This window comes from Anguilla rostrata, chromosome 19 (assembly GCF_018555375.3).
Source record: "Anguilla rostrata isolate EN2019 chromosome 19, ASM1855537v3, whole genome shotgun sequence".
Lineage (NCBI taxonomy): Eukaryota > Metazoa > Chordata > Actinopteri > Anguilliformes > Anguillidae > Anguilla > Anguilla rostrata.
In genome coordinates, this window is record NC_057951.1 from 12,810,382 (window position 1) to 12,835,978 (window position 25,597).

The window sequence follows — 25,597 nt, forward strand, 5'->3', positions numbered from 1 at the left end:
ACACATTTTGCTTTCAAAGGACATAATTAGTGACGTGGGAGTGGAGTTTCATAAACCCCCATAATTGGTTCAGCTACAATCAATAATGGGCGAGCCATCAATCACTGCCACAAATCAAAAGGTTTTTTCTTCTTCACAGCTAAACATAGTATTTGGTACAAACCACCGAGTCACTCACGCATACGGCAAGCACACGCATTGTTGGTTTTGTGAAACCTCACTCTCCCCTCAAAAAATATAATATTGTGCATCTTTAAAACTTCATCTTTTAATTGCTGCTCATTCCATCTACTTTTTACAACTGTATAAAAAATGAGCCAAAGGCATGTTCAGTCTCAGAGGTGAATATTTTCTGATAAGGAATGTTGGGCAGAACACATCTCTCAAGGCTGCATTAATGGGCAATGCCTCCGAATGGTCCCATAGTCTCATTCCAGGCATCATGGATAATGAGCTGAAAAAGGGGCATGCTTCATTCTACCTTCTGAGATTACTGAGAGAAGCACGGGCCTCTCTCTGTCTCTCTGTCCGTGCGATGCCAGACACCGTCATCCTGAAGTCATGCGTTTCCAGTCCAGTCCCAAAGGGAGGTGGCAACAACTGGAGGCCAATGCAGCTGACCGCTCTCGCCTTCATGTTCCTGCTGACAGAGTACCTCCGCTCTTCCTCTGTGAGTACTCCACACTTCCTCTCTCTCTCTGTCCCCCTCCTCTGTCTCCTGCCGTACCCTCCTCTCTCTCCTCTTGCTCCCCCTCCCTCTCTCTCTCTTCCCCCTCCTCTCTCTCCTCTCTCTCTCTCTCTCTCCTCCCTCCCCCTCTCTCTCTCTCTCTGTCCCCCTCCCTCTCTCTCCCTCCTCTCTTCTCTCTCCCTCTCTGTCCCCCCTCCCTCTCTCCTCCTCCCTCTCTCTCTCTCTCTCTCTCCCCTCTCTCTCTCCTCCTCTCTCTCTCTCTCTCTCTCTCCTCTCCTCTCTCTTTCAACTTTTTCTCTGCCTCTCCTCTCTCTCTCCTCTCTCTTTCTCTCCTCCTCCTAATCCTCCTCATGCCTCTGATTGATCTGTGGCTGACCCTCGCCTGGATTGTTGTTTTTTTTTTTTAAACCATTAATTCCTTCCTTACTCTGTGGAAAACCAGGAGGATTCAGCAGGGGATTTGGACAGCTGTCAATTAAGAGTCCTTCTGCTCCGCTCCCTTCTGTGAAACAGAGGGGGAGGGAGAGAGAGGGAGAGAGTGAGGGAAAGAGAGACAGAGGCAGAGCAAGTGAGAGAGAGACAGAGAGAAAGAGACAGAGAGCAGGAAGGAAGAAGAGAGAAGAGAGAAGGAGAGAGAGAGAAGAGAGAGAGAGAGAGAAGAGAAGAGAGAAGAGAAGAAGAGGAGAGAAGAGAGACGAGAGAGAGAGATGATAGAGCAGACAGGAGAGCCCCAAGACTGCTGATCATCTGCTCTCTCTCTCTCTCCCTCTCTCTCTGCTGGGAGAACAGGCACTGATCTGACACACAGATTGAGAGGCACTAATTCCCACATCCACTGAGCGGGATTGGCGCATCTGGGCTTTAGCTGCAGCGAAGGGGAGAGAGCTTGTGTGTGTGTGTGGGTGGAGGGTGGCGGTTCATGCAGTGAGCAGAGCTCTCGCAGCATGGAATGGGGGTCAGAATGAAAATGCTCTCTCACACACACACACACACACACACACACACACACACACACACACACACAGCTTTTCAAAATGGCACAGCATCACACCTGACTTCATTTAAGACAGGAAGCGCTTGGCGCTCGCCAGGTCAGTGTGGCGAGGTTGCCAAGGATACAAAGGATTCTCCCAGCACGACCCCAAAAGTGTTTCACTCCGGACTTACGAAAGAGAAAATAAATGAAGAAGTGAGCCGGTTACTGCGCGGACGACTGCAAAGTGGCCTGACGGTCCGAGCCGCTCGCGGCTTTCAAACGCGCGCGGCGCATGTGAGCGCGACTGTCCTCAGCTTCCCCGCCCCCCCGCCCCCCAGCCCCCCCGGCCCCCCGTCCCCGTCTCATCTGCAGCCTCAGCTGTCAGGGCTGCTTTCCCCCGCGTGCACCGCCACGCGCTCAGACCCCTGTCCGTCATTAGGCCCCGCCTCCTCCAGGTAACGCTGCAGGTCAGGTCGTAACACAAGGCAACCCATGGAATCTGCCCTGCAAAGCGCTTAAATCCCAAAGCGCAGAGTTAGAGATCGGCACGATCGGCCCTGCCTGAACTTGCCGTTTGTTGTAAACGAGGCCACGCACCCATGCAGAATTCCCCGTAAATAATTCATCCTGGCCACATCCGATAGAAAGACACTACTAAACGTATCTACTAAAGCAGCTTTAATATTAATGAGAAAATCAAGAATGAGATAAATAACCAACTGCTTATGCTTTAGCTGGCAAATATATTTTTTGCAGCGCGTCACAAAATGTTTGACACAAAAGGAAAGGCATGGCGTTCACACTGAAACAGCCCCCCCCCAGTCCATCTATTCCACAAGTGCATCTGGAAACGTAGCCAAATGGCTGTCCTGTTTCCACCACTTCAATGGTTTAGCCTGATCGCTCAGAGCCTTGCTCTGCTTTACATAACAAAATGGGGCTCTTTGCCCTAACATCTGTTTGTGCAAAAGTCAGCGGTATAAAAGCTGACAGAGCATACAGAATCATTTTAAGCTTTTCCGTAATGTTAAATATTATAAATACACGCACTGTGTCCCTAATATCACTCCGACGCAGTATGTATACGGAGAAGTAATGGGAAAATGTAAAATCTAAAAAGCGTAAATAGCCTGTTCAAGTAATTTTCCTCTTATACGGCATTAAGACATCCATCTGGGAGAGGCGCTTATCCAGAGTGACTTAGACGGCCGCCATGACTAAACGCACAGGAGGCAGAGCAGCAAGTACCTCAACAGAGAGAGAGAAAGATGGAAAGAGAGAAAGAGATACTAAAACATGTGACGCGATAAAGCACGTGGCTAAAAACTATTTTTGGTTTAGTTCGTAAAATTCACCCTTGAGATGCAGTCCTGGGGCGTATGTGTGTGAGTGTGTGTGTGTGCGTGTGCGTGTGTGTGTGTGTGTGCGTGTGTGTTTGTATGTGTGTGTGCGCGTGTGAATGTGTGTGTGCATGTGTGTGAGTGCGTGTGCGTGTGTGTGTGTGTGTGTGTGAGTGCGTGTGCATGTGTGTGTGTTTGTGTGTGTGTGTGTGTGTGTGCGCGCGCGTGCGTGTATGTGTATATGTATGTACATGTAAGAAGGGGAGAAACATTGAGAGCCCCTGGGAGGTTGCAGTGGGTCACACAGCTCGATTGGAGGACCTCACTCCTCCCCCTGCTCACTGACAGGTCTGTGTTGTTGAGCGGGACCCTGAGCAGTGAGCAGCCAGTGATTTAAGAGCGGGGTTAGGCACCGCGCCTCGGCCCACCTGCTGAGGCCAGGTCTATAATTAGCGGACAGAAGGCAGGTCAGGTGTTCGTCGTGGCCCCGGCCAAAACAAACTTTGCCCCGGGACAGAGCCCCCATTTTGCGCCTCAGGGCCAAATGAGTTTGGACGGCGGGTTTTCACCCGAGCGATCGGGCCGCGACCGCCATTAAATCAGTACTCAGCACGCCCGTGAGCCGCATTCACGCTGGAGCACTCTGCTCTGAAGACCACCGTAATGTGGCTCTGACTGCACCAACATACGGTGAGACTAACAGGGATTCAACACAAAAATGAATGTGTGAATTATAAAGAAACATAATGGGGGGACACAAAATCAAGAAACCACCTGTTTGTCAAAACAAGCAAATCATTTGTGCAATTAGGGTCATTATCTGTATTATCTTGAAGCAAACGAGACGCTTGGTTCCTGAATGTTTAATGAACACAAGACACGTCTTGTTGGATTTCAACAGATTTCGTACCACAGGGAATTACTTGTATCGATTTCTTGAAAATTACTAATCAATCACATCAATGAGTTTACTTGTGCGTGCAGGCGTATGTGTCTGTGTGCGTGTGTACGTGCGTTGAATGTGTGTGAGGGTGTGTGCATGAGTTAATATGCACGTGTGTGTGTGTGTGTGTGTGTGTGCGTGACAGTTGCCATGATCTTGAGCCGCACGTGTCTGAATCCTCCATTGTTTACCATGGGGCCAGAATGGGGGGGGATCTGAGCGGGGAATTATTCCACTGTAATTAGGAGGGCTAATTTAAATGTCATCATAAACGCCGGTTGTTACTGGTTACCTGTTGTTATGGTAACAGTTCCCTTCTGTGACTGGCAACGGAACCAGAGGTGCAGAGAGACCATGGATGCCAGACATACTGAGCTTCATTGTTTTCCAGGGCCTCCACCTCACACACACACACACACACACACACACACGCATACATACAGCCATACACACTTGTACACACATACACACACACACACACACACACACACACACGCATACATACAGCCATACACACTTGTACACACATACACACACAAACGCACACACAGGAGACGATTTCACATTCCATTCCATTCCCAGTCCTAAAGAATAAGGACAAACTGAGAAACCGTACTAACACTCACATTCAAAAAAGACGAACTGTTATGGGAAAAATGTCACCGTCCTTTCTGTGATGATGAAATTCAGAGCACACGATCACAGCAACGCCAATAGCCAATTACCTTCAGGAGCAGCCCAACTGACTGTTTACCATCTGATAACACTCTAAACCGAGCAAAATAAGCTACCGATCGGACCCCAAGGCATTATGGGAAGAACCAGATAAATTTAGTCTCTCATCTGGAGTGGAAGTGACCTTTTAAATGGCTCACGTGGGCTGAGTCTCGGGTGAGAGCCTTCCCAGCATCCCGCGGATTTGCCTGGCAGAGCCTTTCTTCCCTCTGCTCATTTGCGTGTTGCGTGTTGCCTTCAGGGAGCCCTGGCGTCTCCACGGTGACGCGCAGCTCAGCCTGCGTCTGCGCACAAACACACAGCAGGCGCGACTGCGACGATTCGCTCTTCAGAACTACACCCGATCAAGTTGCTGTGTGTCTGTGTGCCACGTAGTGTGTGGTGTGGTGTGTGTGTGCATGATGTGTGTGTGTGCTGTGTCGTGCGTGTGGTGTGTGTGTGTGTGTGTGCATGTGTGCATGGTGTGTGTGAGCATGTTGCGTGTGTGTGGTCATGTGCTTGTGTGGTTAGTGTGTGTGTGTGAGTGTGTGTGTGTGTGTGTGTGTGCGCAAGCATGTGTGTGTGTGGATGCTGATGCACTGGAAAACTGCCTCCTCACACTGCCTGAGTGGAGACCACCTGACAACTGAACCCGTAACCTGACAACGCAGAGCATCTCCACAGAGAATGAGCGCCCTGAATACACGCACATTACAGCACAGAAATCAGAGCCAGCACACAGGGCAGGGGCTGCGTGTCTGCAAGAGCCAATGGGAAGAAGGGCTTGTTTTGTTCCTGTCCTTGCAATGAGTTCAAGAGGGAAAATGCTACATGGCCTGGAGTTGACAGGTAATGAATTCTAAAGCTAGTGCAAAAAACAAACAAACAAAAAAAAACTCCAACTCCCATGAGCACTACAGTGAAAAACTGGACAATTCTGTGCCTCCTCGAATCACTAGAGTGGGCAAGGATGTGAACCATGACCCCACTGAATCACAGCGTATGCTTACTCAGATGAAACCCTCATTACTTCTGCCAAAGAAATAACTCAGAGTTGAATCATGGGAATAGGCTTCCTCACACACAAAAACCCTGAAATGTCCAAACGCTGATTTTTTCCCCCCCAAAAACTCCCACAACTCCCTCGACACACAATATTACGGCATAAGACGCTTATCGAGGCATTTGTTTATGCATATTCTTAACGAGAGACAAAAGACTTCTAACTTGTGTATTTATTTGCATTTAAATTTTTATGAATTTACATCCATAATTCATGTTTCTGCGCTTATATAACATTATTTACATACTTAGAGGAAACTGGCACAGGGTAGAATAATGCAGTTACCACAGAAGCAGTAAATCTCCTATTCCCTCAGGAGACCTTATGAAGGTTAAAATCAGGGGTACTGATTGTGTGTGTGTGTGTGTGTGTGATTATATGCACTTGTATATACGTGTGTGGGTGTTTATACGTGCTACTGTGTGCCTGTTTACGTGCTGGGGTGTGTGTTTGTGTGTCAATGTGTGCCTGTATATATGAGTGGGAGCGTGTGTGTGTGTGTTTGTTGTGATTACATAACGGCTGTGATAACGCGGCGGTTTTTTTATCCAAAGGGTCCGGGTGCTGTAGCGCCACGGCACAGGGCTACACCACCGCCAGCCACCCGCCCGGCCATCACTCCACTCCAACGGCTCAAGCAGGAAAGAGCCAATGCGGGAGCCTCTCTCGGTTGCTAGGACACAGGCAGCGGCGTAGCATCACAGCCTCTGAAGCGCCCAGAGTGTGAAACCTCCCCGCCTGCAGCTCTGCAGCATCCGGCCCTCTGCTTAATGACCCTCCTCTTCCTCCTCCTCTTCCTCTCTCTCCTCCTCCTCCTCCTCCTCCCCCTCCCCTCCCCTCCTCCTCCTCCTCCTCCTCCTCCTCCTCCTCCTCCACTGCATGTGCACCTGACCCTTTCTGAGTTTCCTTTAAAGGATGCAACTACAAAAGCCTTCTGATGCGGGGACAGGGAAATCAATATTTTACCCCAAAAGGAAAGGGGGTGTGGGCGGGAGCGGGAGCGGGGGTGTCTATATGAATATTTATTTAGATTAGAATAAGAGTGACAGAACCGCCATTACAGCTTGTCATTAAAGCCCCCTGTCCCTGCTCGCCCACTCCTCCTTTTAGCAGTGCTACTGCCCAGAGGTTGCGGGTTTGACTCCTAGGTGGGGGGACACTGCATTCTGCCCTTGGCCAAAGTAATAAAAAAAATTTTCAAAAGCAGAACTGTTCCACACGCCCAAGCTGCACAAGTGAGTGATTTGTTGATCTGAACTTACTTTGAAATGTGAACTGTGTGAATGACCCGGGAAGCAGGCATGTGAAACTCGGCACATAAACAATGTCATGTAACATGAATCTCAGGGAAGCATTTGCCTGTTGCAGTGCGTCTGACCTGTGTCCACTGTTCTGGGTGACACAGCCAATGGCACTGCGGAACCCGGGACACTCAACAGTTACGCTGCCAGCGCAGTCCTTCCCACAGTTAAGAAGCTTAAACAGTTCACCAGCGTCCCCTGTGCGCTTTGATTGTCTGGCCCACTGTACCCTAATCTGGGGTCTGACTGCAAAGGCACGCATTCAGACCAAACCGTTAGCAGTGAAAAGGCTGGGACTGAGAGGGAAGGACAACGCAGAGGCAGTGGGGCTTGTTTCAGTATCTTACACGTTTAGTGTGGGCTCACATGGGACTTCTATTTTTCCCTCCCTCTTAATTCAGACTCTCTTAAATACCTTTATTCTCCAAAGGCACTCAAAGGATGTTGAAGGATTCACAGAGAATACAGCACAGGGATAAAGATTACTCAGAAGCCCCCTTAGGCTTCTGAGCGCGGCACAACTGCTCTGTGATGAAGGCAACTATGACTGTCTTATCTGCTAAGTGTGTGTGTCTGCCTGTGTGCGTGTGTGCCTGTGTGTATGGTGTGCATGCCCAGGCTTGCATATGCCTATTTATGGGGTTTTTAAAAGGATTTGTAGAGCTATATCAGAAAAGCATAAACCAATTGAAATAGGAGACCAAATTCCCACACTGAATCCCACCCACAAAAACAGGCAAATATAATGAGCTAATCAGCAATGACAATGTAAACGCGCTTTATAAATCATATATTTAACATTAATCCAATCAAATGTACTTTCATAAATGACAAATGTACAGTACATGTAAATTCTCTCAAATGTTGCAAGTTATCCATGAAATGTAAAGTGTTGTTGTTCCTTGCTTTGAGGTGGTGTTACATTCTCCCACTTTCTTTACAAAACATTTTGTTAATTTCAGGGGCCACCGACCTTATCTTCTCATACACAACCTTTAAACAAATACAGCCGTAAATGCGTATCAATGTCGACACGACCGGTGCGCGTGCAGCGATCGGACATATCCAACAGCTTCAGCCTTTTAAAAATTATTTTACTGTAAAATCGTCAAGGTGCTTTTCTTCGGGGTCATGTGTGTATTGTTTCCCCCTGAAAATAACGCCCAATTTGGCATAACAATCAAGTAAACCTTGAAGGCGCATCATTTTGTCTGGAAAGGTTTCCATCGTTAGAACTCGCAACAGGACAAGCAACGAAAAGCAGCAGAAGATGGGGAACGTTTTCTTGTTTAAATAAAAACGGCCAAATTGCGTTAAATTGATGTGAAATGCAACGTTCTTCCACACATGTGAACGCGTATTCAGAGCTAAAGGTATCCTGTGGGAGGCGTAAAAACGCACGGACTCGGCTGACTTCACAAATGAGACCCTCCCCCTTTCTCTCTCTCCCCCGGTTCTAAATGACAGATTGCCTGACACCGAAAAACATTTTCAAAGGATTCCCTGACAGCGGTGGCGAAACAGCTCTTTTGACGTCAGGAACAATCATCCGGGTCCCCACACTCCGCTCTTATGGTATTATTTACTTTGCCAAGACCAGGGCGCTCGCGCTGGCTTAGTCGTTTTTTTATACATACATATATGTATTATTATAACGGGGGGGAGGAGGGTGTTTTGGATTATATCCAGTTTAATCTGGGACTGATCTGTTGATCTGAAAAAAGCGCGTGGAGAGCAAGGGAATATTCTGGTGCGACTATCCAACTCTTTGCGGATGAATATTTAATGGATCCGGAATGGAGATAGCCTTGGTGAGTTTTGAGAACGGCGGGGCCAAAGGGACCGGCGGCAGCAACAACGACGCCTGCTCGAACGCGCTGAATCTCCCGCAGGCGCCCTTCGCACAAACCGGGCGCGGCGAGAGCTACGGAAATGAGCTGAACGCTCTCGGTAGCCTGCAACGGGGCTCGTGGAAAATAAACGACATGAACAACACCTTCAGCAGCAGCGAGAATGCCATGGACGCGCTACTGCGCGCGGATCACAGCCCCCATCTCTTTGACGAAGACATGCTGGACATGGATTTAGACAACGAGAGCAACGAGAGGGTGCTGATCAACATCGCCGGTTTGAGGTTCGAGACGCAGTTGGGGACCCTGAATCAGTTCCCGGACACTTTGTTGGGAGACCCCGACAAAAGGATCAAGTACTTCGATCCACTTCGCAACGAGTACTTCTTTGACCGCAACCGACCAAGTTTTGATGGAATACTTTATTTTTATCAGTCGGGTGGAAAAATCCGACGACCTGTCAATGTGTCCATCGACGTGTTCGCTGATGAAATTCGGTTCTACCAGCTCGGGGAGGAGGCGATGGAAAGGTTCAGAGAAGACGAGGGTTTTATTAAAGATGAAGAAAAACCTTTGCCAGAGAATGAATTCCAAAAACAGGTATGGCTCATTTTCGAGTACCCCGAAAGCTCGAGCCCCGCCAGAGGAATCGCCATCGTCTCCGTGCTGGTCATTACCATATCAATCATCACTTTCTGCATGGAGACGCTTCCCGAGTTCAGAGACGAGAGAGAACTGCCAGCCACCAGCAGACTGGACAACACCACCGAAACTCGGCCGTCTCACACTTTCTCCGACCCCTTCTTCATCATAGAAACCACCTGCGTGATATGGTTCACCTTCGAGCTTACCGTGCGATTTTTCGCTTGCCCGAGCAAGTCCGAGTTCTCCAAAACCCTCATGAACATCATAGACATTATGGCCATAATGCCGTACTTTATAACGGTGGGCACGGAGCTGGCCGAGCAGCAGGGGCAGGGCAACAACAGCGGGCAGCAGGCCATGTCCCTGGCCATTCTGAGGGTGATTCGGCTGGTTCGTGTGTTCAGGATATTCAAACTGTCCCGACACTCGAAAGGACTGCAAATTCTGGGGCAAACTCTGAAGGCCAGCATGCGCGAGCTCGGACTCCTAATCTTCTTCTTGTTCATCGGGGTCATCTTGTTCTCGAGCGCCGTGTACTTCGCAGAGGCAGACGAGCCCGAGTCCCACTTCTCCAGCATCCCCGATGCCTTCTGGTGGGCCGTTGTAACCATGACAACTGTTGGTTATGGAGACATGAGACCTGTGACAGTTGGGGGCAAAATCGTCGGCTCGCTGTGCGCGATCGCGGGGGTTTTGACCATCGCTCTGCCGGTTCCAGTAATCGTGTCCAACTTCAATTACTTTTATCACAGAGAAACTGATCAAGATCAATCGTCTCTAAAAGAGGAGCCCGCCAATGAGAACGAGGGCCCCGGGGAGGAGCTAAAACGAAGCCGCAGCAAATCTTCCCTAAAGTCCACAGAGGATGTAGAAAAAAATGATGGGGCAAACACGCCGGTCGAAAAAGCGAACATTAAAGCAAACAGCAACATGGATATCAAAAGGTCCCTCTATGCGCTTTGCTTAGACGCAAGGGAAACAGACTTATAGGCTATAGGCTTTAACGACCGTATTCCGTTGGTCGCTGACTACTTTGACGATTAATATGAATATACTCATACTTAACTTCAATAAATGTTTTTCAGCAAGTGATCACATTTTTGTTGCAACAATGGCAAATTTAAGCCTGATACGCGTCCAAACCAACATACCGAGATTCGCCTAATTAATAAACGGCAATTAGGCCAGTCTGCACAAACATACACAGTATTTTCACACCTCAGGATCGCACTACAGTTGGGCCTAACGATAATTACAAACAATAATTAACCAGAAACACACCGCCGCGACGCGAAGGGAAAGGCGATAGTGATAGATTACAGTATGACCAGAAATAATTACTTGTGCGCTTAAATTTATCGTTGTGGGATTAGGGTGTTGGAAGTCAGGCAGAACTGTCATCGATCTGTCGAGCAGGCCTTAATTGAGTTGCAACGACAAACAGAAAAACAGCAGTGTGTAAAATAAATAATTTATTTTGTTTTTATATATATAAAAATAGGAAAAATCGAATTGGTATTTTATGCTCAACGTTCTGTCGATGTTAATGTTCTGTTTGATATCGGATTTATTATTACATTCTTGAAGACGTGTATATATTTTCCTATATCATTTAGTCATCGATATAATCTATGTAGGGATTGAAAGAGCAACCCTGCTGGCGTAAACTATACGTGCGACGTAGCTGTTCAATTCTATGAAACAGTTCATTGTGGTGACATGATCTACTATCCTTGTTTCCTCGCTTATTTTTAATATCCGTGGAGATATATCCAATATATTTTTTATTTCAATTATACAATCACGTGTCAATTGTTTTTTTTTTTTGTGGGAATTGAAACTTTACATTGCAACACTTTTTTGAGATTGCCAAGAGGACACTGAGGAGCTTTATCATAACGAACATGGCGTTTAGACGGGCTGCCCCGAGGTAATCAGTACACTGTTTTAATGCCCACCTCAAGAAAGTGGACCAGACGGCTGTAAAGCGATGTCGGAATACCAATAGAAGAAATTGTGGAGATTCGTGGAAACTCAATGGTGCACAGAGACTCCAAAAACTCACCAGAGAGCTTCGGTCGGGGGACTCACACTGACAGGTGAGTTCCAGAACACCAACAGCTTTAAAATGTTTCTATCTCGTCAGCCTGTTGTGTTTTAAGTTTTTTTTATGAGCGACAAGGCAAGAGTTTTAATCTTTTATTTTTAACACGCCAAGGAAATTATTAGGGTACATCTGGATTCAAGAGCAGTATAAAAAAAGCAGCTGTTTCTTTCATAATTTATGTTAACAATCATCCGGAAAAAATGAGCAAAACAGCTCGAGGCAGTGTTCGCTTTAGGCAGGTAACGGGTTAGGAGCTGTCCAATCAGCACCACGCACATTTCAATGTGCGGGCATGCTGGCGTACGATCCAGACGTCATTCGATTTGTGGGATTGAACAGGATGTTCAGATTTTTATTTATTTATTTATTCTTTGTGAAGACTCATAACACTGAATAATTTAAAAAGGCAAACTATATTACCTTTGCCTCATTTCCCACACGACCTTCCCACCCGTTTACGGTTTCCAATTCGTATAAAATCAGGTGAAACGACACTAAAACCATGCCTACCATTAATAAATCAGCTATATGTTCATATACACAACGGACATTCAGGCTACTTCTGATGGTAAGACAACTAATTTTGGGACAACATGGTTGTATAAATGACAACAGTTTATTTACATTACTGATAACTACATACAACGTTATGATATATAGGCCCATGCACCCAGATACTGGTCCAGCAATCACAGTGAAGCCGTTCCTTTGTATATTTGTAAATTAACTTTTCATGAACAGGCCTTCCTTCCATGAACAGTTACCATGACAACCACTGTTAATGCCTACCACCACATTTAGGTAACAGTTATTCAATCCACTTACGGGCACTAATGTTACAACAGCGTAAGAAAATGGCACCCGTTTGTAACTCTGCGTGGGAGCAGATTGCTGTCAGTTTCACAGTCAACCCCTGAACTACCCTCCTTCCAAGATGAGCAACGGAAAACGCTTCATTTTCATCATTTGGCCATAGTGCAGAAAAAAAGCCCAGTGAAAACGAAAAGCTAATTATGCCGCCATATACTGTTAGTATGGGGAATATTTTTTGAAATATTTGAAAGACTCCCGTCCCGCCGCGCCCCGCGCCTCTCTGTGGGGGACATTACTCCAGCCGGGTCACCTCCGGTTCTGAGACGCCCAGGCGAAGGTTTCCCCCTCGCAGCGGACACCACCCTGGCCCTGTGGTGGAGTGACTCCACCTTTCTCAGAACACACAGAGGTGTGCCCATGCAGTAGTGGCAGACATCTTTCGCCCACTTCTCAAACTTCGTTACATGACCAGGAATTGAACATGAATTACAGCCTCGGATTCTGAGACTGCAGCTGTGGCCTGTTGGACCTGGCTGGCCTTAGGCACAGTCCCTTATTTCAATGGAATATACAAAAAATATATTAAGAATCAAATGTCAGACCATCAATGTGAACTATACGTTGGAATACAGTGATGCACTGTTGTGCAAAATCACTTAATTTGGATAACCTAGCTAGCAAGCTACGTCACATTTGGGTGATTGCTGGCAACCATGTTTTGCACTTCATGATTTTTATGGATTTAGTTGATCACTACGAACAGGAAAACGTGACAGAAACTTTAGGAAGAAATAAAATGGTGTAAGACTGTTCACATTGTTATCCATGTTTTGGGGGAAAAAGGAGACCGTTACTGTGGATCGTGAACTTGAGCTGCCATGGCAACCATGACTACAGAATCACTGCACAGCAGCGCGTTGATATCGTTCTTCTTTGTTTAAAAAAAAAAAAAAAGCTCCCAGAATCCACCCGGAAGGATAAAAGCGTTGGCTGTTATTAAACATGAGTAGAGGCTTTGATGGCTGTATGGAGGATGAAATGAGAGTGTGGATCGTCAGGGCTCCTGTCCCCAGTGACAAATCCACTCGAGCTTTGAAGTGCACCTGTTAGTGTGTGTGTGTGTATGTGCATATGGTGTGTGCGGTGTGTGTGTGGGTGGGTGGGTGCATGTGGCCTGTGCGGTGCGTGCGTTTGTGTGTGTGTGTGCATGTGGTGTGTGTTGAATGTATGTGGTTGGTGTGTGTGTGTGGTGAATGTGTATGTGGTGTGTGCAGTGTGTATGTAATGTGGTGTGTGTGTGTGTATGTAGGTATCGGTTTCCCTATCCCTGTACTGGACATGCTTAAATACACTGTTCACAGTTGGTTCTCACGGGGCAGAAGAGGCAGAGGGGCATGGGGCGGGGCGGGAGTGGGCAGGGGGCGGGGCCACTGCCTGATATGTCATATGACATCAGAAGCCAGCGGGGTCACCCACGCGCACAAGGTCAGCGGGAAGCGCGTGTGGAGCGGGGCGCTGGAATGTGGACACGGAGAGAGGGGTGTGGGGGGGTGTCGTCTTTCACTCGTCCCCGTGCGCACGAGCGAGCTCCGGTTACGCCTTCACACCTCCGGGGGGCCGGGGTCAGATATTTGGGCCTGACACCCAGACCCGCCCCTTCCACCATGCGCCACAGTGCAGGACGTGTTCGGCCACGCTCAAGAGAGAGAGGCCTCCTCCTCAGGTTTCGCGAAGGCCGCGTTTGACGCGGCCTGCTCACGGGGGAACGCGATCGCCGCGGCAGCAGTAGCGGTAAACAATGCCTCGTTGCCGCGGATACGCTTGTTGTTGTGACAGGGAGAGGGGAAGTCCAGTGCAAGGTCAGAGACGTGGAGCAGGCGTTACACAAGGCGCGCTGACAGCCACCTGTTCGGCCGCGCGGCGAGCCCGCTAACCCGCTAACCCGCGTATCGCTTTACCGCTGGGACTGACACAAACAAAAACTCCGGCACACCTTCCGGCCTTTAAATAAAAAAACCTGGCAGCTTCGGACAGCTCAGTAGAAGAGCCATCTTAACCCTCAATTGCACATGGACATGCCCTGTGATGATCCAACAGCTGGGTATTGAAACTGTGTGTGATAATTTTAGCACGGAGCATGCTGAGCTGGCTTTATTACACATCTCTGTGGCACCAGAGACTTCTCACACGCGCGCACGGGGGGGTGGGAGGGGTTAATCTGTCAGAGCGAGGGCATATCCTAACGTTCCCAGAGACATCCGCTGCCACGTGGAATTCCTAAAACAGGAACGCAGTTAAGAATCATCTTTCCTCAGGTGTCAAGATTAAGGCAAATTGCTCATGCTGAGATTTTTCCCCTAAATCACCCGTTAGAAGGCCAGCACTTCAGACTGGCATGAGCGTTCAAGTGCCATGCCGGCCTGTGTCAGAGTCCACGCCGCATGCACGCCGACGAGCCGCAGCGTCTGCGCCTGCCCGTGAGTCCTGCGCCTGCCGCTGAGTCCTGCGCCCTGCCCGTCTGAGTCCTGCGCCCTGCCCGTCTGAGTCCTGCGCCCTGTCCGTCTGAGTCCTGCGCCCTGTCCGTCTGAGTCCTGCGCCCTGTCCGTCTGAGTCCTGCGCCCTGTCCGTCTGAGTCCTGCGCCCTGTCCGTCTGAGTCCTGCGCTCCCGCCCCGTTGTGGCGTGCGAGCCGGGCGCACGGCGGACTCTGATTATCCGCTGAGCGTGCTAATTAGGCGGATGAAGCGGGATTTCCGCTCGCTCCGGGCCCGGGTCCAACCGCCACAGGCTCCCGTCCGCGCCCAACGAGCCTCCGCCGCTCCACACCCGCCAATTACAGCACAGGGCCCTCCTCGAAAGGAAGTGAGCCCACTTCACAGGAAGTTAGCGTCACCTGAGCAACAAGCTACCCAACATCTCCAGTATGTATGGGCAAAGACATCGTTCCATTTTCGGCTTCTCTTTCCCTGAACTGTTAGGGGAAAACGTTTCCCGTTGAACGGACCAGACTGTAGGTAAAATCCAGCTTAGATCAACACTGCCGTTAAAAAAATGATACGAATGTTTCCATAACAAGAATTTAATGACTCTGTTCAGTCTCCACTTCAATACTGGACCAACATGCGGAATCTTGGGAGATATTCTAACACAAATGTTCAACAGAGATTTGTTGTTCACTCCCAAGTAGCTTCTTCAAGCACTGACCTAAAATCTGAGGTAACGATTAAGGAGACTGCTCTACTTTCTATAAATGTCAATTTGATTTCTTTTCTTTAAAGGTTCTCTCCACACTGAAAATAACTCCTGACTAATTCATAACTCAAACAGAGTTGATTAAAACCCCATGTGACTAAACTGTATATAAAAATTATACACAGAACCATACCTTCACTAAACTTCACCTCAATTATGCTAAAGTAGTAAACCTCCAGTCTGCTTCAACACACTCCTGCTTTCACATGGGTTGGGCAGCCCCCTTAAGCCATCTCACTTAGATCAGTTTTTTGGAAGCTTTAAAAAGCTAATCCAAGTCCTTAGTAGGGGAAAAACAAAAACGTTTTCAACCTAATTTTGAATTTAGTCCAGCAAAATTCATTAATCCCATTCATGGACCAGCTCTAAACAAGGCGGATAGATTTTCCCTGGCTCTTTCCCAACACGCTGTAAAGTGATAATCTGCCCCTTTGGGGAGGGCTGTTTAGCTGCATGCCCTGGCCCCCGTGCAGAATGCAGAGGCCAGGGAGGCCGGGCTGGAACACCACAGTACCTGTGGGCCACGGATGTCACTTCCTGACCCCTGACCCCTGACCCCGGGCAGCTGGCTGATCTGCAGGGATGAGCGCAGGGGAAACAATGCAGAGAGCTCTTACATAAGAGTCCTGAGCTCAGCCAGCCGTGAAGCTGCAGACGCACAGAGGCAGAGCCCTCACACACAGACATATCCCACAATGCCCTCACACACAGACATCTCCCACAATGCCCTCACACACAGACATATCCCACAATGCCCTTACACACAAACTCTTACACACAGACATATCCCACAATGCCCTCACACACAACACTCTTACACACAGACATCTCCCACAATGCCCTTACACACAGACATCTCCCACAATGCCCTCACACACAACACTCTTACACACAGACATATCCCACAATGCCCTCACACACAACACTCTTACACACAGACATCTCCCACAATGCCCTCACACACAGACATCCCCCACAATGCCCTCACACACAACACTCTTACACACAGACATCTCCCACAATGCCCTCACACACAACAGTCTTACACACAGACATCTCCCACAATGCCCTCACACACAGACATCCCCCACAATGCCCTTACACACAAACGTATCCCACAATGCCCTACCACACAAACATCAGGATAAAAAGCCGATTAAAAAAGCAGATGAAAGTAAGACACTGAGCAGCCGCTAGCCCTCGCTAACAGACGAGCGCTGAGAGTAACACAGGCGAGCGCTGAGAGTAACACAGGCGAGCGCCGCAGAGTAACACAGGCGAGCGCCGCAGAGTAACGCAGGCGAGCGCCGCAGAGTAACGCAGGCGAGCGCCGCAGAGTAACGCAGGCGAGCGCTGAGAGTAACACAGGCGAGCACTGAGAGTAACACAGGCGAGCGCTGAGAGTAACACAGGCGAGCGCTGCAGAGTAACACAGGCGAGCGCTGAGAGTAACGCAGGCGAGCGCTGAGAGTAACGCAGGCGAGCGCCGCAGAGTAACACAGGCGAGCGCCGCAGAGTAACACAGGCGAGCGCTGAGAGTAACACAGACGAGCGCTGAGAGTAACGCAGGCGAGCGCTGAGAGTAACGCAGGCGAGCGCCGCAGAGTAACGCAGGCGAGCGCCGCAGAGTAACGCAGGCGAGCGCTGAGAGTAACACAGGCGAGCGCCGCAGAGTAACACAGGCGAGCGCCGCAGAGTAACACAGGCGAGCGCCGCAGAGTAACACAGGCGAGCGCTGAGAGTAACGCAGGCGAGCGCCGCAGAGTAACACAGGCGAGCGCCGCAGAGTAACGCAGGCGAGCGCTGAGAGTAACACAGGCGAGCGCCGCAGAGTAACACAGGCGAGCGCCGCAGAGTAACGCAGGCGAGCGCTGAGAGTAACGCAGGCGAGCGCCGCAGAGTAACACAGGCGAGCGCCGCAGAGTAACGCAGAGTAACGCACTGAGAGTAACACAGGCGAGCGCTGAGAGTAACACAGGCGAGCGCTGCAGAGTAACACAGGCGAGCGCCGCAGAGTAACGCAGAGTAACGCACTGAGAGTAACACAGGCGAGCGCTGAGAGTAACACAGGCGAGCGCTGCAGAGTAACACAGGCGAGCGCTGAGAGTAACACAGACGAGCGCTGAGAGTAACGCAGGCGAGCGCTGAGAGTAACGCAGGCGAGCGCCGCAGAGTAACACAGGCGAGCGCTGAGAGTAACACAGACGAGCGCTGAGAGTAACGCAGGCGAGCGCTGAGAGTAACGCAGGCGAGCGCCGCAGAGTAACGCAGGCGAGCGCCGCAGAGTAACGCAGGCGAGCGCTGAGAGTAACACAGGCGAGCGCCGCAGAGTAACACAGGCGAGCGCCGCAGAGTAACACAGGCGAGCGCCGCAGAGTAACACAGGCGAGCGCTGAGAGTAACGCAGGCGAGCGCCGCAGAGTAACACAGGCGAGCGCCGCAGAGTAACGCAGGCGAGCGCTGAGAGTAACACAGGCGAGCGCCGCAGAGTAACACAGGCGAGCGCCGCAGAGTAACGCAGAGTAACGCACTGAGAGTAACACAGGCGAGCGCCGCAGAGTAACGCAGGCGAGCGCTGAGAGTAACACAGGCGAGCGCCGCAGAGTAACGCAGAGTAACGCACTGAGAGTAACACAGGCGAGCGCCGCAGAGTAACGCAGGCGAGCGCTGAGAGTAACACAGGCGAGCGCCGCAGAGTAACACAGGCGAGCGCCGCAGAGTAACACAGGCGAGCGCCGCAGAGTAACACAGGCGAGCACATCGAGGCTCACGTGCCTTTCCACAGGCTCCACGGGCGGGGCGCATCGGACTCCGACTCACTGAAATATTTGAGGGTTAAAAGGACCGCAAGCAGCTGGCCGTGTGGACACCTGTCACGACGGCATCATCGCAGCTCACGCTCGCCGGACGCTGCGGCTGCTGAATGTCCCCACTGCGTCTCCTCGAGGAGGCGCCAGGACTCCGGAGCGCGAGGGCTGACGTAACGCGAGCAGGCCGCAGCGCGGGCCAGCGGGCGAGAGAGACAGCGCAGAGGCAGCAGAGGTCATTCTGAGGAAAATGGCCGCCGTGTCATGAGCACTGCGTGTTGATTCCTTAAACCCTCCTGCCAGTTTAACACCCCCCACCCACGGCCAACATCCCCACAGAGCACTAATCACATGACATCCCCTGTGACATAACTCACCACGGCAACAAAGGCTTGGGACAACCGTCCTAAGGGATTAATCCCATTTGTCACATTTTTATTTATTTATTTTGGTGTATTGCTGTAGTTTATTTTCCCTCGCTCTGCCCGAGGTCAGCCTGTGTGTGGCCTTTGCCAGGTGAAGCTTCTATTATTGGCTGGAATTTTTAAAATATTTGCTTCCTGCACTGCAGCTGTGTGGCCCTCTCGCAGCCAGTGGCCCCTCTGGGACAGAAACGGCCCGTTTCCATGCACATGACCTTTGTGCACGGATGACATTCTCATGTATGTGGGACGGGTACAGCTTGCCCCCTCGGCCAGCTTCTGGGCCCGCCCCCTGGTCAGGCACAGGACCGACAACCCGCTGTAAGCAAGAGGCATGAGTCACTATAAGAACAGCCACGAAGGAATAAGGAATAATAATGAATTCCCCGCTGTCTGTGATGTGAAGCAGAGAGTAAGGAGTATGTAGGCCGAATGCTCCTCAAGCATAACCTTTTACAAGTTTTCGCCGGCGTCTACTTTGAATTGCAAATCACGCATCTGCGTAAAGCAAGCCTGCTAAGAGCTTTAAAACGGAGGCAAAATGGTCGCCATGTCAGAAACGTGCAGGATTAGCTGCCCGCCCTCCCTGCTGCCGTTGATGGCTGTTTTAAACAGATTTTTAAAGTTCACTTCCAAACAGACATGATGGCTCAGTTAATGTGAGCCGGATGCAGAATTAAGAGATCTGAGTGGAGCTCATTAATTCCGGATACAGGTGCGCTTATGCAACTTAACCGCCCTCCTCCGAGCCCAATAAATCATCTTTAAAACAGTAAGCGTCATAAAAGGCTCACATCAATCAAACGTAAGGCCTCAAAACCATCACGTATGAGTATTTATTCACGCTCCCTAAGCTCCTGTTCTGCGTATGTGCGTTTATCCACGCTCCCTCTCCTCCATCCTGTTCCCCGCGCATGAAAGGCACAGCTTTAATCTGCTCTTGCCTAAAAGTCTGGCGAAAATAAAATGGTGTCATCTTGTACACCTGTCACTTATTCACACTCTAGGGATTTATTTCAAAGGCTGCAGATGGCTAGGACACACACACACTCACTCACACACACACCCACTTTCACTCTCACGCACGCTCAGTCTCTCACACTCTCACTCAGTATATTATATATATATAAGTTGATTAAAAAATATATTTTCATGTATATGTATACACATCAAAATAACATTTTCCACATATATATACTGTATTCTTATACATACACATTCATGCATACATTAGAAAATGCTTGAATACATTATGCCTACACAAATACACACACTCCTACATACACCACACAAGTGCACATAAATGCTCATGGGTTTACCTGCTGTTTCTCAGTGCATGGCAGCAGGACACATTTAGCTGCCAGGGTCATTGTGTGTTCATCCTCTCCTAATAGGATGGGGCTGTTTTTTGTATATTTGGGATCAGAATTTTGGGATCATTTTTTTAAATTCCTTGGAAATACCCTTCATGTATAGTTTCATATTTTGTGCAGTGTAACAGAAAGCGCATCTCTGGCTCAGTCCCTTGCAGCTCAGAATGACAACACAGTCTCTGTTCTCAAGGTGGCCAAGGTTTTTTTGTGCCTGCCCACTTCAATGTTAATGCTGTGGTGGCCGAGTCTGTGCAGCCTGTGAACAGCTGAGTTTCAGGCTTTAAAAATAAAAAACCAGCCCAAACCAGTGACCATTTGGCCTTGAACAGGACGGGGGAGGGGGGGCTGGGAGCGGAGCGGAGCAAAGACATCCAGTCCTGCCGCAGCAGGAGGTTGTCATAGAGACCGCGCAGACACGCATCTCTCACTCGTCCCTCTCATCTCGCTGACATTCCGTGCCAGAAACCACAGAGAGACCCTGAGATTAAAAGCTCCCGTCTGATTTAGGGGCCGTGTGGAGCGGTGCGCCGCACAGCGTCTGTCCTGCCGTCAGAAATAAGTGGAGATTAATTGGGAGCCGGGCCTCGCGGTCCCCGGGGGCTTATCGTCCTTTTCAGACCCTCCCTGGAGCTCACGGGCTCATGATACAGATCTGGTTGCTATGGGAATACTGAAGGTGTGCATGAAGTGGGGCACTGAGGACACAATGGGGGGGGGGAGGGGGAGGAGCTCCATGCAAACAGGCATTACTACGTGCTGCATCCAGTCCGTTTAACACTTACATTTTTGCCTTTCTTTTTCTGTTGTAGTCAAAATCACATACCGCAGTTACGGATGGAAGGGTTACTTTGCTCTGCCAATAAGTGCTCTTTGGATAGTGAATGTTTATAACCAAGGCACTTACATCAACTCTAAAGCTGTCTTAATTGCAACACAGGCAGGCACCATTCTAGTGATACTGCCAGCACACTTTCAAACACAGAGCATAGACAAGGACACAGTGTCATTGATGCTGAAGTACTAAAGCAGTGAAGAGCGGTCGTGCATGGAGGGTAACACGCGACACAAGCTGACACCAGGAATAGTGGAAAGTGTCGCCCATTTCAGCTACTGGAGTGCTAATAGCTCCCCCTTGTGGAGAATCTTCAGCCTGCTAACAGAGCGAGTGAGTGAGTTGTGAGTGAGTGAGTGAATGAATGAATTACAAGTCAGATCCATGAGGTCCTTGTCATCTATGAAAAAGGCCTCTTTCCTTCATGGCATGGATAAAATTGTATGACACGTTTCCCCAGCAGACAAGCTGCTCACAAGCTGTGTGTGTGTGTGTGGGGGGGGGGGGCTGTGTTATGTATGGGTGTGTGTGTGTAGGGCTATGTTTTGTGTGTGTGTGTGTGTGTGTGTGTGTGTGTGTGTGTGAGAGCAGAGTGTGGGGCACGTTTGGCTTCATGTGCGCAGTTAGTCGCGCACGAGGGGGCTGATTTAATTACCCCCCCCCCGCCTCCCCACCCCCCCACCTTACCCTTCAAGAAATTATGTAACATGGCCGACTTCATGAGCAACCGGAAGGAAAACAGAAGTGCCGCCGTCCTTCTTCCCGGACCGAGCGAGCGAGCGAGAGAGAGAGAGAGAGAGGGAACTGCTTCATTCCAGACAGAGAGCAGAAGTGCTTCTGCAAGCCCAGGGTACGACAGTACTGTGCCACATTTAGCCATCATTTCTCTGGTCAAAAGCTTTTTGTTTGTAAATGTACTTAGTAAAGAGCAATGACATCGTGGTCTGGTGGAATAGCAACATGGCGAAGGCACAGCGTGTGGTTCACCTGCGAAAGAACCGCTCCCACTCTGCGCTCCGAAGATGAAGACCAGTGCTCTCTCCGGAGCGCGAGCGAACGTGCAAGTTTCCATTCCTTTTCTCCCAGGGCGACGCTTTGACATCCAGCTCACTGCAAGTGTGCGTGTTTACATATTCTCTCACGGATGCAGTTAGCGAGCGCTTAACCGAGCGTCCCCATTGGCTGGAGCCGAGCACGCTCAGAACGGCCGTGCCGAAAAAGCGGCCGCCTGCCGCAGCGACCCCCTCTCCTCCCGGCACAGGGGCGGGCGCGGAGCGGACCTTCTGACCGGATATTGGGTCAGTAAAACAGAGAGGCAGCCGTAGTGTTACATCAGAATCACCACATATGTGAATGAGAATAGACCCCCCACCCCCCGCACTGCCATGCAAATACCACAGCAAGTTGCATATGAAGATGAGGCAGAGACTAAGCAGCTTTTCCTGGCATTACACGGATGTGACATTAAGGCTAAAAATAGATAGGATGGAAGCGAGTCTGGTGGGGGAGAACATCCAAATGCTTGTTTCACCTACACATGAATCGCGACACAACGGGGGGGGGGGCAGGTAATCGGCCCAATTACAAACGGCCCAGTCGGTCCAGGTCATCATGTGACCCAGGAGCTGGAGCTTACCAAAGAAGGCTGATGCAGTGACTTGTATATCTTTACTGTTTCACTTTACCTGGCTGGTGTCTGGTCCAGGTGTGTCTGAAGGAGGCCAGAGGTAGTGGGGGTTCTGGTGCTGGATTTCGGGGCGCACCCCAGTGCTCTCCGGGGTCTTCCGCTTGGTTTCTGAACTGCAGGGCCTGACTGGCCCTCACAGAAGCCACCTCGACCAACACACCTGAAACACATCAGCCCTGTCAGCGGCTCAGCCTGCACAGTGTGGCCACCTGCCTGTCCGCTCAGCACCTCACTGGAGCTGCCTAATGCACTCCTGCATCAGCAAACGCTGATGTCGCTTCCTTTATGCTAATGCGCAGCTTGGTTAAAGTGGTCTTTTGGCATTAGTTTTTTTCTTAAAAGTGCCTCAATTGTGAATCTAATCTGAAATAAATCACATGCTGCAATTTGAGAAGATGTAAGAAGACGAGAATAAAAACAGTGATTTATAAAAGCAGAGGCCAAATGTGAACAGTACATTTCACAGAAACCTGTGGTATGACGGTGCATGACTAACAGTGCACTATCCCCCTCTAGCGGTCTCTAGTGGTCATTGCTACTCACAACTGTGTGAAGCAAAGACTCGGCCCCCTGTTCTGATGTCCCACTGTGTTTCTTTCCCCCCAGGTCCTACTACAGATGCACTGGGAGTCATCCACACCAGAGACGGGGTCCAGCTGAACACCACCAACACTCAAACTCGTGCCTTCGACCAATTCACCACCATTTCCTTTTTGTTTTTGCCAGCAAAACAATGCGTTCTGGGTACTGACTGCCCTGAAATGACTGACAGAATTTTACTGACGCCCATGGGGCTCCACCCACACTCTCGCAGGGCAGAAAGGGGCGTGGCTTCTAAGATGCACAAACATTCTAAATTCCGGGCATTCTGGCGAGCTAGTGTTGGGGAAAAAAACAAAAATCCGAGCTCTTAATGCTCACTTAACACTGGCAAAAAGCCCCTCCCTGTACAACATCAGTCAGCTACTAATGTGAAGACATGGGGGGAAGTAGACTGTTGGACAACTGCGCAGTTCATTTATTTTTGTAACACTGTTTTTCCTAACTTCTATTTTTCTAAAAAGTTTTTAAAAAACACAACCCACCTACAGAAGAGGAAAAATGAAGAACGCTGACTGAAAATGCGAGGAAGCACACTCACATTTCAAATCAAGGTGGCAGAACAAACGAGATGTTTTCTATCTACTGTAAAAGCTTCCCTGCTTTTTTGCCGAGGCCCCAGGCCTCCTGTGCACATGGGGGATTGGGGGTGGGGGGGAGAATGTCCTGTGTCAGTTGGTTAAGAGCACAAAGATCCCCTGTCGTCACAAATACCTTCGACCTGCAGTTTGCTGTGGGGTAGGAGTTGGCTACGTGCAGTGGTTTTGTTTCTACATTTGAATAGAAGGAATCTACTGAATCTGTCGGCCATTTTGAAAAGGCTGAAACCTTCTCTGTACCTTAACGTGGCCTGTTCATTGTTGTTTAGACATCTCCTGCATATCGAGCATTGCTCTGTCTGTGTGTGTATGTATTTATGTGTGTCTGAGTGTACGTGACTGAACGGGAGTTTCCATATACTATACAGTTCAATACCTCATCTTTTGCCTCAACATTTTCCCCTCTGATTGAGTACAAGAGTGCATCCCTGTGGCTGCTGTCCCTACACAGAGCACACTAACAGCAGGCTGCCTGAGGGTAAAGCCACACACCCTCCTCCGACGAGATCGCCTGGCTTCGAATTGGATCTTTTAATCTGATTGGTCATCGCATCGTGTCTGTCTTCCGTTGCTCCCGCTTTCCGTCGCTGCTATCCAGCATGCTTTGACACGAAAATCGCTCCTGAAATGAATTGAGGTGATTACAAAGTCACTTGTCAGAGGATGTGTGGCTTTACCCTTATAATCTACTTTGCCTAAATGAGGTAAATTGTGTCTAAAACAAATCACTAAATATCTTAATCCTCTTCATATAACTGGTGCAGGCCTAAGTCACATGATCTCTTCCTCTTTGCCCATTGGCCCTGAGTTTAAATATTCACCACTATTTTATCAGAGAGAAGAACGCTCACCTCAAATTATAGGTTCCTGGACAAAGGGACTCCCACACTTTACCGTATGTCCACACATCCTGATGAACTACATTCATCTGCCAATCATGATATCAAAACTACAGCCCACATGACTCCGTTTAAAAATATGCAGTTTGAGGGAACACTCAGAGGTGACAGCATCTAGTCTGGGTCTGTGTCCTCTCACAGGCAGATTTTTAACACGTGCTCAGGTACTAGTTATTCTACAGACAGAGGAAGTACCCCCCACATATAAACGTACGTTCGACGCGTCCTCAGGGGATGTCACAAGAGAACAAAACTGGACACTGCGATCAGAAAGAAACGAAAAAACCACCAAAAGGTGTCTCATCAGAGAAGCGAGCACATATGAGCTGCAGAAAGAGTGCATAAGGTCCACTGATGGCCCATTGTTGAACTTATGGCTGTATTTTGAAAAAGACTTCGCCTAAACCAGCCCACCTACCTCTGTTCTTAAGGACTACCTTGTCATCATTTTCCCCAAATGAAAGTTGCCAAATTGGCCTGAAGCCAAACTTTGGACGTTCTTGTAATTTTCAGGTTTAGGTGTTTCACATGTGAAACCTCCTCCCTTTAATGTGACCTTGTGGGGTTTTGTTGAAAATTTTAAAAATAAAACGTTACTAAAATGTTGAAATCTTCAAAAAAAAATAAAAACACTAAGACATGTCTGATTGGTCTTTTCCTGCCATAATTTCTTTCAAGTGCAGAGCTA

The 25,597-nt window shown here is 49.3% G+C and overlaps 1 protein-coding gene across 1 annotated transcript; it reads left to right on the plus strand.

Moving 5' to 3' along the window:
- Positions 1-8,386: 8,386 nt before the first annotated feature.
- LOC135245847 (potassium voltage-gated channel subfamily A member 1) lies at positions 8,387-23,712 on the plus strand. Its single transcript, XM_064319188.1, has 2 exons — positions 8,387-11,619; positions 23,418-23,712. Exon 1 carries the CDS (start codon positions 8,822-8,824, stop codon positions 10,508-10,510), a length of 1,689 nt encoding a protein of 562 aa, XP_064175258.1. The 5' UTR covers positions 8,387-8,821; the 3' UTR covers positions 10,511-11,619; positions 23,418-23,712.
- Positions 23,713-25,597: the final 1,885 nt, after the last annotated feature.

What these genes read in the sequence shown, in the direction of transcription:
- LOC135245847 (XM_064319188.1), top strand. Translation starts at nt 8,822, where the DNA reads ATGGAGATAGCCTTGGTGAGTTTTGAGAACGGCGGGGCCAAAGGGACC.